The 16,144-nt window shown below is 37.9% G+C and overlaps 1 protein-coding gene across 1 annotated transcript in view; it reads left to right on the top strand.

Moving 5' to 3' along the window:
- LOC131355581 (C-C motif chemokine 3-like 1) overlaps positions 1-14,445 on the top strand; it is a 44,117-nt gene extending 29,672 nt beyond the window's left edge. The window contains exons 2-3 of the mRNA XM_058393953.1: positions 13,957-14,074; positions 14,280-14,445. Of these exons, the coding sequence (XP_058249936.1) occupies positions 13,957-14,074; positions 14,280-14,379 (218 nt within the window). The 3' untranslated portion in view covers positions 14,380-14,445. The remainder of the gene's footprint in view (positions 1-13,956; positions 14,075-14,279) is intronic.
- The last annotated feature ends 1,699 nt before the right edge of the window (positions 14,446-16,144 follow it).

Raw genomic sequence — 16,144 nt, 5'->3', positions numbered from 1 at the left:
GCCAATCACGTGCCCCCTCCATGCTCAGGGCCCCAGGGCTTCAGCCCCACCTAGCCCTATTGTTAATACGGCCCTGCTCACAGCCTATGGGTCCACATGTTGTCTCTGAGTAAAGTTTTGCTGTTTTCTATTTTAGCTACAAGTCATCCAACTCAACAGGTTTACACAGAGCAACTGGGTAATTTGTTACTGTTACTTTTTTAGTGTGTGTGTGTGTGTGTGTGTCAATCTGCAGTATTTTTCTTCTAAATGATTCCTAACAAAGACACACTGTAGGTGACAAACCAAATTAAAATCTAAATCATAGAATATAGTATAGTGGTCTCTATAGTGGTATAAAGTTAGTCTAGTTGTGTGGATTTAGTAAATGTTTTTATAATTAATGTAAAATTATAATCAGCTTTTTTTTCCAAACCAGAGTCTGACGAGACAGATTCTCCTGTCACACTGATTACGGTATGTAAATAATAATAATAATTTTTTATAATTATATTATAATTATTATTAATTATTATTAATAATAATAAATAGTATTCTGATTAGTAGTAGTCTAGAGCGTTTATTATCTATAGTTGTAAGGGGAACGTCTGTCATTTTACAGTTTTTGTATAAAATGGTGATGGTGCTATAGTATTAGTATAGGAGTATCTATAATGGTGTAGAGTAAGAATAGCAGTACATTTAGAGAATTTGTCCCTGTCCAGAGCAACTAACTCATTTATACAACTGAGCATTTAAGAGGGTTTGGGTTAAGGACCGTGCTCAGGGGCCCAGGCTGTGGCAGCTTGGCAGTGATGGGATTTGAATCCATTACCATCCGAAGCCCAATTTCTTAGTTTGTGTATTCCTTTTTTTTTTTTTTTTTTTTTGAATATTTTATTTAGAATTTTCACATTTTAAAGAACAATCCCCGTTCAACATGCCAGCAAAAAAAAGTAAAAAAATAAAATAAAATAAAAATAATAAAAATAATTAAAAGGAAAAACGAAAGCAAAAAACAAAAAATATATATATACATATACATACATAATATATATATATATATATATATATACATCTGCACTTCCATAACCATACATCAATCACACTCGTACACCTATACAAAAACACATACAGCCGCCTCTACACCTGTACATATAGCCATTGAGAAAAAAGGCCAAAACGTCTTATACCAGTAAATACCCAATTATGGAAATATATAGTTGTTACACAATGCTACTTTGTTAAAATTAACCACCCCACTTGAAAAAAGGTTTAAATTTAGCTATCGTGGGTCACCTTCCAAATAATCAAGATAGGGTTTCCAAGTCTGTATGAATCTCTTTGGAATCTCATATCTAATTTTCTCCATATGTAGTATATTGCTGAGTTCTGTGAGCCTTGGGTGCACACTCTTTGTTCCACAACATCAAAATTGTCTTTTTCGCTATAGTCATCCCATATTGAACTGTTTGGATCTGATGGGAACTATACTTCTCTAGGAAAGGGGACCAGCCTAATATTGCAATAAGGGGGTCGTGAGGAAAATCAATCTTAAGTACCTTTGAGTAGAAAAAGAAAACCTCAGTCCAAAATTTACACATTTTTGGGCAGAGCCAAAATGAATGGGCCAATGTATCCTCATTGGATTTGCATTTGAGACATAGGAGAGGGATATACGGTATGTAATTTGGTACGAGAATAGTGTAATCTATGGAGGACTTTATACTGAATCAACTGCACGTTAGAGTTGACAGAGCACGACTTGATACCCTGGAGAGCATTATTACAGTTGTCTTCTGGAATATCTACCCCCAAGTCCTTTTCCCAGGACATCCTTAAGTGTTGCGTAGAAGGAGTTCTAGAATCATTAAGATATTTGACATATTTGGAAACAAGACCCTTTGAGTCGAGTTCAGAGGTTATAAGAAGATAAAGATGTTCAGGGGACTTGTAGGTTTCAAAGTTAGAGATATTGCTTTTAACATAATTCCGTACTTGTAAGTATCTGAAAAAATGAGGGGGGGGGGTAGCCTGAATTTTTGTCTTAGCTGCGCAAAAGAAGCAAATACATTCAGAGAATTCACAACAATAGGATTAGGTTTCTTAAATGTTCTGATAGGTTTATTTTCTGCAAAAAGTAAGGCAGGGAGGGAGGATTCCTGCGTTTCCCACTCAATAGCCAACCAGGCAGATAAGGTGGTGTTTGATTTACCAGGGCATGCAACCCACCAACACATTAATGCCCTTAGATTGGCTGCCCAATAGTAATGCTGAAAACAAGGGAGGCCTAAGCCTCCTACCTCTTTTGCTTTACATATGTGTGCTTTAGTTATACGATGAGCTCTATATCCCCAGATAAATGGCATGATTACGGAATCAAGTGTTTTAAAGAATGACTGGGTTAAAAAGATAGGAACATTTTGGAACAAGTAAAGAAATCTAGGTAAAGTAACCATTTTGATTGCGTTGACACGACCAATCATTGTTAAAGGGAGTACTCGCCAAGTCTCAATAATATTCTTGAGTTTATCTATCATGCCGTTGTAGTTTGTTTCATATAAGCTTCCATAGTGTCTAGGGACAGTGATACCAAAATATTTGAATTCACTTACAGTTTTAAAAGGGAGACAATTAATAAAACCTAAAACTATATTGTTATATAATGGCATAAATTCACTTTTCTGCCAGTTAACTGTGTATCCAGAGAGGGCACCAAACTCATTAATAAGATCAAACAAAATAGGCAAGGATCTTTCTGGCTCAGACAGAAAAAGGAGGACATCATCCGCACATAAAGAAATCTGATGTTCCACACCTCCCATTGTAATAGGAGGTATATGTGAGTGACTTCTTATGCTTATTGCTAGAGGTTCCATAGCAATGGCGAAAAGTGAAGGGCTTAGTGGACATCCCTGGTGGGTACCACGATGAAGAAGAAAGGGAGGGGACCTACTATTGTTTGTGAGAACTGAGGCAGAGGGGCAGAGATACAGCATCTTGATCCATGAGGAAAAATCTTGTCCCAAACCGAATTCCTCAATAGTACTTAAGATATAAGTCCATTCCACCCTGTCAAATGCTTTATGGGCATCCAGGGCTAGAATGGCTATTTTATCATATTTGCCTTTGCTTATACACACAACATTCATAAGTCTGCGTACGTTATAAAAAGAAAATCTCCCGGGAATAAAACCAGTTTTCATGTATTATTGAACTAATACATTTACTTAGCCGATTTGCTAGGATCTTAGTAAATATCTTAATATCACTACCAAGAAGAATAATTCAAATTGTTTTTGCTTTATCTTTAATAAAAGGGAGCTAATTTGAGAAGATAAAATGGTATTATATTCATATAGAGTTTAAACTGCTGCTCTAGGGCTGGAGGTCTTTCCAGTCCAAAATCTATTGCTATAGAAACTGGGGAGTGATCAGATATTAAAATATTATGATAATTGGAGGATAAGATCTTAGAGGTTAATTTGGAATCAGTTAAAAAACATCAATCCTTGTATATGAGTTATGAATATTAGAGAAAAAGGAGTAGTCTTTGTCACTAGGGTGCTGGAGTCTCCAAATATCAAGTACGTTCAGTGAGTGAATGAGATTATTAAGAACACCAGTCGAGTTAGAGAGTTTAGGAGGGCTGGGTGAGAGCCTGTCAATAAAAGGGTCCAAAATACAATTAAAGTCCCCTCCGATAATAAGATGTGTAGCGTCTATACTGGGTATGAGATTAAAAAAAATTTGGGTCGTCAAAGTTTGGTGCGTATAGATTCAAAAAAGTGACATGTCTCTCTAAGATAGTACCAGTCACAATAAGATAGCAGCCATTAATATCTTGTTTAGTGCTCAAATGCTGAAAAGGAGTATTCTTATGTATTAGTATAGACACCCCATGGGCGTTTGAAGAGAAAGTAGAGTGGTACAGTTAACCCATCCATCTGCATTTAGGTCTGTGAGCATTGGAATGCTTAATGTGAGTCTCCTGAAGAAACAATATATCTGCATGTAAAGAGTTTAGATGTGCGAACACTTTGGATCTTTTAACAATGGTGTTTAAACGACGCACATTCCAAGCTCAATATATTCAAATGTTTTTAGCGGGGCTCATTTTAGGGCAAACTGGGCAACTATCTGAGTTTAAGTACAGGCATTGCTGAGAAGACAAAACCGAGAGAAACACAAACATACCTAATACAGAAATAAGCTGGCACAATACTACCCCAATAACCCCCCAAACCCTCCCCCCCCCCAAAGGGAAAATCAGAACACCCCATTTAAATAATGAGGGAACGCCAAACAGAACACAAGGAAACACACCGCTCCGTCTCCACACATTATGATCAGGAAGACTTCGTATATAAATGAAAGCACTAACGTCCCCATACACATACACGTTATACGTTATACAGACCCACATGTATACCTCCATGAGCATATGTCTTATTTAACACGGTGTGTCTCTGTATAGTTCACCTTCCATCCGGAGGAGAGACTGTCGATGAGATGAGCAGGGTACAGGAGTCCGTATTTTATTCCCTTGGCTCTTAGTTTCTCCCGGACGCTATCAAACTGCTTACGTTGGGTGAACACCTCCGCAGAAAAGTCCGGGAAGATGCTGATACGGCTACTGTCTAACGAGAGCGGGCTCTGGTTACGGGAGAGGCACAGTATTTCAGTCTTAACGGAGTCGTGATGTATCCTGGCGATCATAACTCACGGCCTGTTGTTTCCGATGGGGCCAGTGCGGTGAGCCCGGTCAACCTTTACTCCATGCAGAAAATTAGATTCTCCTAACAGCAAAGGAATAAGTTCAGAAACAAATCTAGTGGGGTTGCCCTTCCCAATGTTCTCAGGAAGACAGATTATCTTGATATTCTGCCTGCGAGATCTGGCCTCTAAATCCGTTAACTTTACTTTCAGAGACATGTTCTCCTGTGATAAACTGGAGCAAAACTGCTCTAGGCGGGATATGCGGCAGTCATAATCAGTGCTAGCATCTTCCAGGTCAGAGATACGGACTGTATTAGTGGTTAGCGTGGACTGCACCACAGACAGAGAAGCCTCCAGTTTATTAAACCGGGCATTCATAGAGGAGTCCATACTTCTAATAGCCATGAGAATAGCCCTAGTTGAGGCCTCGTCTTCATCCTCCGAGGGGCAGGAAGCATCTGTCTCTGTGGTGTCATTATCCAGGTCAGTTTGACCGCCATCTTTAGCATCAGTTAGCACTAGGCTGGTTGAAGTGTCTTCCACCGTGTGGACAGCCAGGGACGGGGTCTTTCTGACAGACTTTTTAGATTTACTCATCATTGATATATTGACTTTGCAAACTGAACAAATTGAGTAGGAGTTACAAAGCTTTATATGATTTATTTTACAAAGTGTGACTGAGCTGGGAGTCTTACTCCATGTCCTACTCTCTAGCGCCCCAACCCCTTGTAATAGTATATGTTAAAGGCCTGAAACAAAGCTCGTGATCAGTGAAGCCTTCAACTAAAATGGCTGCTTAGTACAACACAAAGATTTAATTAACAACTCACTTACACTAGTTTGATGAATTTGCAATAGTCACTTCAGAATCTTTGTCCCACAACACACTCCTTCACCCATCTGGCATTTAGAAAACAACAAACAGTCCTCCCGCATGCGCCTCTCTGCAGTAATCTAAAACGTTTGTACGTGATTTTGCTAATACAATCCAATTTAAAATTAGCTTAGCTTCCACTGACAGGACAATGCACAGCAAATCAAACTAGTCTGCTCCATAACAGTTCTTACATCTGTGTCTGTGTCTTTACAAAAAACTCGGGTGTGGGAAAGAAGAGCATTCTGTTTGTGCATGGGGTCTTATATCCAATTATTAATCTTTCACCCTGTTCCTTATTATACCTTTTTTTAACCCATTCTGAACAAAAAAATATTCATAAAAAGTAAAACATAATAAGAACAAAGTCATGTTGAAAAAATAATTTATAGGAAAAATAGTATTCAGACCCCATAAATTACCAACATTAGTAAATCCAATAAAAATCCAGAAGTCAACCCAGCATATCTAACATATTTATTTAATTATTTATGTAATTATTTAGTGCTTAGCTGGAATGGGCAAATGAATGCAGAGATGTTTCCACACAGGTTAAACTGGAGAAGATGTGTATTGCTTCACATACTGGAGGAACACAATAACTGTAAAAGTCATTAAAGTGTCTGAACATCCAAAAGCTGGAGCCATGTAAGTTTTCATCCAGTTGTTACTCTTCCCTTTGGAGGGTATTTAAAAGACTTTGAACTTTATGTTATAATAGTTATGATAACTAATTGCTATTCAAAGGTATTTTTTTAATTGCAGGTTTATCCTACAGGAGGACATTGTTCATTTTTTAATATTAAATATATAGTGGTTTTGAAGGGGCTGCTGGAAGCTCCCTTTAAGCTCATGGAGCCTCAGAGGTGTCTGACCCTAAAGATGTCTCTGCCTCTGGCTTCCCTTAAAGGGGTAGGAGATCTGCAGACTCTATCAGTCACATCCACCCACTTTGAATTTGCCCCGGCATGTCCAAGACTTTCCTGGACCCCAGAGCAGGATACGTCCCCAAGGTGCCCAGGATGGCTGGTCGTCTTATTATCTTGCAGGCCTTCTTTCCTCTGCCACATGAGCTGGCAGAACAGGAAAGGCTCCACTTGTCTGCTTTGGGAGCCGGAACAAGGGCAATCTGGACTCCAAGCAGCAACTGGTTCAAGATTCAAGATTCAAGGAGGTTTATTGTCATTTCAACCACATATAGCTGACGCAGTACATAGTGAAATGAAACACCGTTTCTCCAGGACCTGGTGCTACATAAACATACAACAACAAAGAGTTCAACACACAAAAAAAAAAAAAAAAACAACAAAAAAAAAACCACCACCACAGAGCTAGGACAGAAGTTTGTCTTAGCCACGTAAAGGGCACAGTGTGCAGCTAGGTGCAAACAGAGCATAGACAAGACAGTGCAAAAAAGACAATAAATACAAGAAAGACAACACAAAAGAACACAGGACACTTAGCGCTGAAAAAGAAAGAAAAGAACATGTGTGATGGAATGTAAGTGAAATAAAATAAGATAAAATGAAATGATGTAAAAAAAATATTGTGCAAAAACATTGTGCAAAAATACAACAGCAGCGGTTGAGGTAGTGCAAATAGAATAAATATAAAACATAAATATAACTATAGCAGCGGTATGGTATGGTATGATATGGTATATGGTAACAGTATGGTGCAGTGGGTAGTAGAGGCCAGATGTCAGAGATCACTTCATTAGGGGTGTTGCTCTTGTCCAGTGCCATATTCAGTATGATGCAGCATCCCTTATCAGGGAACTGGGTTATATGTAACCTGGTGTAGATTGTATTGTTTGACTGTGTTGTTTACTGATGTGTTTAGTGTTTGACTGAAGGCCAGAGCTTTTCCTTTTTTATTAGACAAAATATTGATTGGTTGGGAAAAATGCAACAGAACACAAAATTTGTCTTAACTACTTATGTGAAAGGGAATATGGATGTCAAAGCTGTTCATGCACAGAGCATGTGATCATGGCTTCTGTGTACATCCTGCTGAAAGGGTAGGCCACTCTAGTGTGCATGTGAGATACCCAGACTGTAACAGCATGAACAGCATTAAATATATGGCATGCCCTGGCTAGGACCCCCATGAGTAGAGCTTTCGGGAAAAACATACAGAGCCTCAGCTACATCAGCACCATAACATTCATCCCTAGTGGGTCTTGTAAAAAGAGAAAGCCACAGGGGACAGTGTGTCAACTCCTGAGAGGCAAACAGAGCCACTTCTGTCCCAGGAAAAATATGCATTCTTCCACCTGTGTTTAGAGACGCCATTCTACAGGCCTCAGCCCTTGTCTCAACAGAAACCCTGTTCCTGATTATGTGCCCTGAAGTATAAATCACTCTCAACAAGAGAAATCTGGTCTCTTCCCAGGGCAAGATCTTGTGTGCAACCTGAACAAATGAAGACTATACTAATGTTTTATGTAGGGGACCACTATAGGTAGCCCCTGTGCAACTTCATCGAACTAACCATCCATCCATCCATCCATCCATCCAACCATTACTGTCCATTCATTTCTTCCTGTCCATTGGTGTTTTTTCTGATACTTTCAATCCATTCCATTTCAATTAACCTTTTTAGGCTGTGCAGTAATTAAACTGGATTTGTTTTCTTATTAAAAATTGTGTTTATAGATTTATGATTTTAAAATCATCTTATTTTGAACTGTGTTTAATTGTTATGTTATTTTATTAAGCTTATATTAATGGTCTTGCATCTGTTTGCATCATTTGTTTGAGGCTATAAAACAAACAAACAAAAAACCCAATAATCTGAGTCATGAACAGAAGATTGAAATGAAATCATCACAAATTAGTGAGGACACTGTCTGAACAATTTCCAGATTGACAGGAAGTGTGTGATAGTGCAGCTTGGTCATGTAAATACATGACCTCATCTCCTTCCTGCTTACCCCTTTCCCACTTATCTCTTTCTCTGTAGTCTACAGTTTTATGGGGCATAGCTACGATTGTTCTTTGGGAGTGGTGGTGGGGGGCAGATGCAAAGAAATTCATGTTTATTTCATATATTTGATTTTAGATGAATTTCAAAACACTTTGTTATGAGGCCAACTGCACTTCCCTCTCATGTTGCTCTCATATTTAAATATTGCTAAAAAAACAAAAACAAAGTTGAATGACATTATATTTGTAAATCCATGGTGAATATCAGGCTCCGTGTTCCTGTGTAGGATATATGGTACGCAAAATGGATTGAAGTCTATACTGCTTTATGTATTTTAAATTTTTATATAACTGTAAAATGAAAATAATGAATATAGCAAACATATTTTTTTAATGCTCTTCACATTTGTTTAACACACACTGTAATTTCTCCACATTCCAAAATCTTTGAGATTAGTTGAGGTTATTTAGTTAGGCATCTTAAATTTTATATTTTAAGAGACACTAATACTTGCCCTTAGTCCCAAAGAGGATGCACCTCTCCTTCCTCTCCACTGTGTTTAATTTTTATTTTTTGGCCTGATATTTGTCCAGTGCAGAGATTGTTTCCTGTGCCACTGAGATGGTAAATTATACCAGGTAAAAAAGCATTTATTTCACAGTTACAGCAACAAATATTATATTGCCTTACATTGGCACCATCCATCCATCCATCCAAGTTTTTCAATTAAAAAATATCCATTTGTCAGATTTTGTCTTTTTTCTTCTGACCCCCTTTAACTCCATCCAACCCACCATCCATCCATCCTTCCATCCATCAATCCATTGTCCATCTGCCTGTCTGACTTTCCGTCCATCTATTTATCCATCCATCCATCCATCCATCCATCCATCCACCTATTACTGTCCACTCATTGCTTTCTATGTATAATTTTTTTCTGATGCTTTCCATCCAATATTTCACTTAACCCTACTTTCATCCTCAAATTTCTTTCCCTTGGGGGCAAATTGACTGCAGCAATCTAAAATATAAGTTTATGTGTCAGGTAAGTAATGTTTCTCTTTTTTTCTACCTGAAAAGCTCTTAAATTAAAACATCAACTCCGCCCACCCCACACCCTTATACACCCCCTTATAATCAACTAAATTTTTTGAAAGAAGAACAATTTCTGTTATGAAGGATAGTTACATGTAATATCCTCTGGGTCAATCTGACTCCAGGAAAAACAAAAACATTTTCAAACATCTAGTAAGAAAATCATCATCATCAGTAAACACATAACAGTTCTTTATTCAACAAAACACAGATGTAAAATGTAAACTTGAGCATTTTGTCAGAGTTGTGCTATGCTCATGTAAGTGCTATATGAATCTGACAGAATATGAACAGTATATTTATATCTCCCACAGACCACCAGAAGGTACAGTCCTGCCTTTTGTATGCACAACTGTGGACATAATATGCAGAGAGCCTGTGTGTGCTCAGTGCAACATATTTCTTACATTTCACATAGGTTTTTCTGGTCTTAGAGATATTTTTGTGGATATGATAACCTTCCTTTTAAGCAGACCAGCCACATGCCCTGATTTTTATCAGACACTTCCCTGGGGGATTTGCCAGTGTACACTTTCATATTCCAGGCGTAGCATCACATGCTGCTTATATTTTATACTGTATTTGGCCAGTTTTGTCACTGAAAGTGACATGGGAGCCTGAATTGCAAAGAACACTTGTCCCATGCGTTCCAAATTGCTGTGAGTTTGTCATGATCTCATTGGCCCTGCCAAGTTTCTTTGTTATCAAAGTGTATGACAAGGGAAAAAACATGAAACGTTTTTAGAGACATTTTGGCTGGAAATATATAACCCTTCTCTGGTGTCATCTTAACTAGATCCTTTTCATCTGATGGTGTTACGAAGAGCTCAAATGTTAATGTAATATCTTAGACATGACTTACAGCATATTTGTTGGGGCCTTCTAGCATCTTCTGTGACACTGGGTGTGAGGTCGCTTCTTTTATCTACTTAAATCAATAAACTTTTTAACAAAGTTACTCACAGGCAGTGGTGGCTGGTCAATAAAGTTAGCCAGAGAAGAATGCTACTTTAACACGTTAACAATAATTATATATTTTAATAATAAAATAAAATCATTTAGTTGTACTATTCCAGTGTTAGTTATATTATCATTTATTTAAAAAAAAATAAACTGTATAATAAGACTGTAAGATAAATAAGACTGTATTTCCTTCATTTGAGTGTGATTGTGTGTGTGTGTGTGTGTGTGTGTGTGTGCAGGGTGCTGGACAAACAAGTGTGTATGTAGGTCCATAAAGTTTTGAAAAGCATGTGACTTGAGGCTTAACTCTGATTGGCTTGTTTCAAATGGTCCTTTGGCCGCATCACTCTGGGCCCCAAACCCGCCCACTTTTGTTGTTAGCAAATCGATATTGTTTATATTAATTTGGCCTCATGTGACTGAACCATTCTCAACCAGTCTCATTACCGCTCAGCAGACTGTCAGTTAATGGGCAGGTACTGATTAATGTGGAAGCAAGCGAAATATCTCGAGATGAAAGAAAATTCGGTTATATCTTTACAAAAATACCCTTTCACAAGGTGTTAGGATGAAGAAAAGAAAAGAGTCAAGGAGCTTGGACCAGCCTCGACCCAATCTGCAGATTACATTCACTTATTGAATTCATTGGCCATGCTGTCAATGGAAAAGAGACTGGTGACTGGAGGCCTGTGATTAATCAACTTTCTTGACTGTGTGTGTGTGTGTGAGTCTGTGTGTGTTTAATGATTACGTTCATTACTGATAATAAACCCACACTGAACTAAAATTCACTGATTCGTAGTACATTTACTGCATGCTTTAACAGTTGTCTTTAACAGTAACATTTTCAGTATTTTATCTTAGCAGTAATGATACATAAAAAAATAGAGTTCAATGTAAAATAACAATTAACCACGAGATCAATTCATCAGGATTTCCCAGAATAATCTGATCTACTGCAAACCATCTGATACTCTGAAACTCCACTGCATTTGCTTAGTCTTTGTGAGCTGTTTGTAAGTTATTAATATGTCCCATTTTTTGTCTGCTGCCAGCTTCTATCACCTAGCGGGCTGAATCATTCTAATCTGGGACAACTGTTTATTATAACCAAGGTTTTCCTGGCTCCTTCCCTTCCTGCATCTGGATAAAAGCTTTCAGTAACTCCTAACCTTTCTGTGGATTCATCTGGCACTTCTTTTTGGCTTCTTTCACCGGTAGTTGATGATTACCCTGCCCTCTCCTGATTTTCCAGTTTATCTACACTTGTTATGTGACTCAATTTCCCTCGCTTCCTTTTCTTTTCTCTTCATATCAGACATCTATGAAAGTTTCGCTTTGCTTTGTGTATTCTGTACATTATTTAAGTTAGTATACAAATCTGGAATGTTATGACAAGACTGAGCATTTTATTTGAAAGTAACCTTCAACCCAGCATCTTCTTTTTTTCGGAGTTGAAAATGTTTTTGCTGCATGCAGAAATAACATCGTTTTCTCTCTAGCAGTTCATTGATTTTATAAATGCAACACACTATAGTTGTTTTCATACATAACATAAAGGTAAAAAATAATATATGCAGTGTTATCTTCGTTTTAGATCAGTGGAACGATTCTTTTTAAAGTCACTCACTGAAATGAATCGAGTCAGTGATTCCTTTTGAGTTAGTTCCTTTTGAAAAGTGATTCTTTTATAGCCCTGGTTTCCTATACAAACTCTAATCATGGTGGGAAATAGTGGTTAATAATTTAATGTTTTTAGAAAATCTTTGACTATTGCATGATGTTTGATGTTGAATGTTTGCCCCAGGGCGCGATGTGCTCGTGTTTCCAAAGCCACAGGGAGCCGCAGCAGAAGGATGAAAGGGCCACATGCGGCTCCGGAGACGCGGGTTGCCGACCCCTGCCTTAAACTCACTTGTGCAATTGCACTTTACCATTTTTAATCACATTCTCCCAGGTTTAAAATGTATAATTATATAAAAATAAAAATCTACTTAAAATGATCTTTATTAAATGATTAGTTTAATTTATTATGAATATTTTCAACTTTGTTTCTGAATGAAAATGAATATTATTCTTGTTGTGTGAATAATTAGGCACATCATTTTATTTTAATCTCTGTGTATTGTGGATGATCTGATCTGAGATCTGGGTTTGGACTCCACAGAATTAATGTTGAACTCCAATGAAGCTGCACTTATTTATCTTTATTTCATTTTTATTTTATAAGCTTAATACAGTACAGTGAAATGAGTTTGGTTACAAAGAGATAAACATTCAGTTCTTTCTCATTTTAGGTGAAAACCCCAGCTGGGTTCCTGTAAAAGAGATGGCTTTTTTTTTTTTTTTTTCAATTTGTCTCTGAGTCAAAGAGAATTTTTTGTCACTTAAACACCCAAACCCACCCTCTCCCACTCCTCTGACCAACTATATAAACTGAAGAGTGAGATGATATCTGCACCAATACCATTCTGCTCCTGACCATCATCTTCATCATCATCATCACCATCAGCAGCCATGTTCTCTCGTTCTCTCCTGCTGGTTCTGCTGGTTCTCACCTGCCTTCAGTCCTTCACAACAGCCCAGAGTAAGATACAGTTTATCTTTTAAATATTTAACTTTTTTCTATGATGATGATGTGATGAAGATGATGATTATCTCTTAGTAGTATTAGTAAACTCCTGGTTTATTGTGATGCTGAATTTCCTAAAAAGACGAGCAGGTTGCTGAAAATAAGCAGTGTTAATAAACCACTGTGTGTTTGTCGCACTGTTACAGTAAAATACTGAGTGATGTGGTGTGATGAAGCAGAGTTACTGTTACCACTGGAAAGTTGGTGATTTTCCTGTAACAGCATGTCCCCAAGTGTTTTATTACTCTTATACCACAGCAGATTTATTTAATATATATGTTTTGCTTTGTTTATATATAAATTTAATGTCATTGAAAGAAGTTTATTAAATAAGTGAGTTCCTGTTCTCACTGCTATAAACAGTTGTTCCTCACCAGCCTCTCTTTATTCTCTCTTCAAGCATAAACTCCTCTGTCCTGAAGATGTTAAGATGTTCCATAAACCTGCTTAGAGAAAACTTCACCATGTCACACACGTTTTTAAATCTGTTTATACCTCACATCATCCATAAGAGTCCCTGTGAATGAGCTGTTGCTATGGAAACAATTAGAATCAGTGCATTAATATAAACCTGCACTACTGTCAGAGCTGCTGTTATAGAAAACTAATCAACACCTTCTGACCAATCAGAGTCCAGAATTCAACTGTGACATAATACAGTTTAATAGCTACAACAGTCTGCATCTGATACTAGATATAAAAGTGTCTAATATTTTCTTATTGAACATTTAATCACAGAACTAAATACAGAAATGTTTTCACACAGATCAAAGTGCAAATACACAAGATCAGTGCTGTTTGGGATTTCAGACAAAACCAATCCCTGTAAGAGTCATTGCATCGTATGAAGAAACAGATATTCGGTGTTCAAAACCTGGAGTCATGTAAGTTTTCAGACCCTTCTTTATTTATTCAATTAAATTTAATTAATATTAAAAGTTAGTATTTTCATGTCTATTGTTTCTTTATGGTTATGTGTAACAGAATCTAACTTTATATTATCTTGGAGGTTTGGGGCGTGTCAGAGTGTCTGATTTTCTGATTTTATTACAGTTTCACACTGATGTAAATCTTCTCTCTCCTCTGCAGCTTTACCCTGAAGAACGGTGGTCAGCGGTGTGGAGATCCCAGTGTCGAGTGGGTGAAGGATCGCATGGACAATATTAACCAGCGCCTGTCTAACAACTAGATCAATTCTACAGAGAGTGTTTAAATCCTCTCTCCATTAATAAGTAATGAATATTTATTTTACAAAATGCACTTTTCTACATAATCAGACAGGATTTTTATTATAAATTTAAACATGATTTGATTTATTGTATGGACTATTGACATGAATTCATTTAATTTTTCATTTAAAATATTTTTAAACATTAATATCTATAATATCTACACATACGGCTGATCAGTGTTTTTGTTTCATTTTGTGAATTTCTTTCTCCCGTGTATGACTTCCTGTTCTGGTGAAGAAAAGTTTGATTTGTTTCTGTCTTCATGCATCTTTCTCCCTTACTAGTGTCTTGAATTGTCACAAAATAGTAGAAGCATGAAGGTCAATAAATAATCACTGTATTAACATTTCTGTGTATTTATGTAGAGTGACTGATACAGAAATATAAATATAGGTAGAAAACAACATTTTAGAAATTAAAGACAAAGGGAAAAAGAAATGTAGTTTAAGAAGATGATAGAATTTGAAATACTTTGAAACTTATAAAAACACACTGTTTTGCATTTATAATTTCCACCATTTGCTTTCAGTTCATATTATAAACTGTTTTAAATTTACATGTTTAGGTTTACAATGATATATTAAGGGGAACAAACCTCAGGAAGGGGGGGCGTGTCCCCCAGTTCCACCTGTGATTTCCGTGTGTGTGTGTGTGTGTGTGTGTGTGTGTGTGTGTGTGTATACACATACACTATATTGCCAAAAGTATTCTCTCACCTGCCTTGACTCTCATATGAACTTAAGTGACATCCCATTCCTAATCCATAGGGTTCAATATGACGTCGGTCCACCCTTTGCAGATATAACAGCTTCAACTCTTCTGGGAAGGCTGTCCACAAGGTTTAGGAGTGTGTTTATGGGAATTTTTGACCATTCTTCCAGAAGCGCATTTGTGAGGTCACACACTGACCTTTGGACGAGAAGGCCTGGCTCTCAGTCTCCGCTCTAATTCATCCCAAAGGTGTTCTATCGGGTTGAGGTCAGGACTCTGTGCAGGCCAGTCAAGTTCCGTTCTCCTGGCAACCGCCAAACCCAGACTGGTCCATCAGATTGCCAGATGGAGAAGCGCGATTGGTCACTCCAGAGAACGCGTCTCCACTGCTCTAGAGTCCAGTGGTGGCGTGCTTTACACCACTGCATCCGACGCTTTGCATTGCACTTGGTGATGTATGGCTTGGATGCAGCTGCTCGGCCATGGAAACCCATTCCATGAAGCTCTCTGCGCACTGTTCTTGAGCTCATCTGAAGGCCACATGAAGTTTGGAGGTCTGTAGCGATTGACTCTGCAGAAAGTTGACGACCTCTTCACACTATGCGCCTCAGCATCCGCTGACCCCGCTCCGTCAGTTTACGTGGCCTACCACTTCGTGGCTGAGTTGCTGTCGTTCCCAAACACTTCCACGTTCTTATAATACAGCTGACAGTTGACTGTGGAATATTTAGGAGCGAGGAAATTTCACGACTGGATTTGTTGCACAGGTGGCATCCTATCACAGTTCCACGCTGGAATTCACTGAGCTCCTGAGAGCGACCCATTCTTTCACAAATGTTTGTAAAAACAGTCTGCATGCCTAGGTGCTTGATTTTATACACCTGTGGCCATGGAAGTGATTGGAACACCTGATACTGATTATTTGGATGGGTGAGCGAATACTTTTGGCAATGTAGTGTATCTACTCTCTAACCTTCCTGAGCAGCAGCGCCCCCAAGTGGTGGTTTGATG

This window comes from Hemibagrus wyckioides, linkage group LG07 (genome assembly GCF_019097595.1).
Source record: "Hemibagrus wyckioides isolate EC202008001 linkage group LG07, SWU_Hwy_1.0, whole genome shotgun sequence".
Taxonomy (NCBI): domain Eukaryota; kingdom Metazoa; phylum Chordata; class Actinopteri; order Siluriformes; family Bagridae; genus Hemibagrus; species Hemibagrus wyckioides.
Note: the sequence above shows the minus strand (reverse complement) of the source record. Positions and strands in the feature narration are given on the sequence as shown.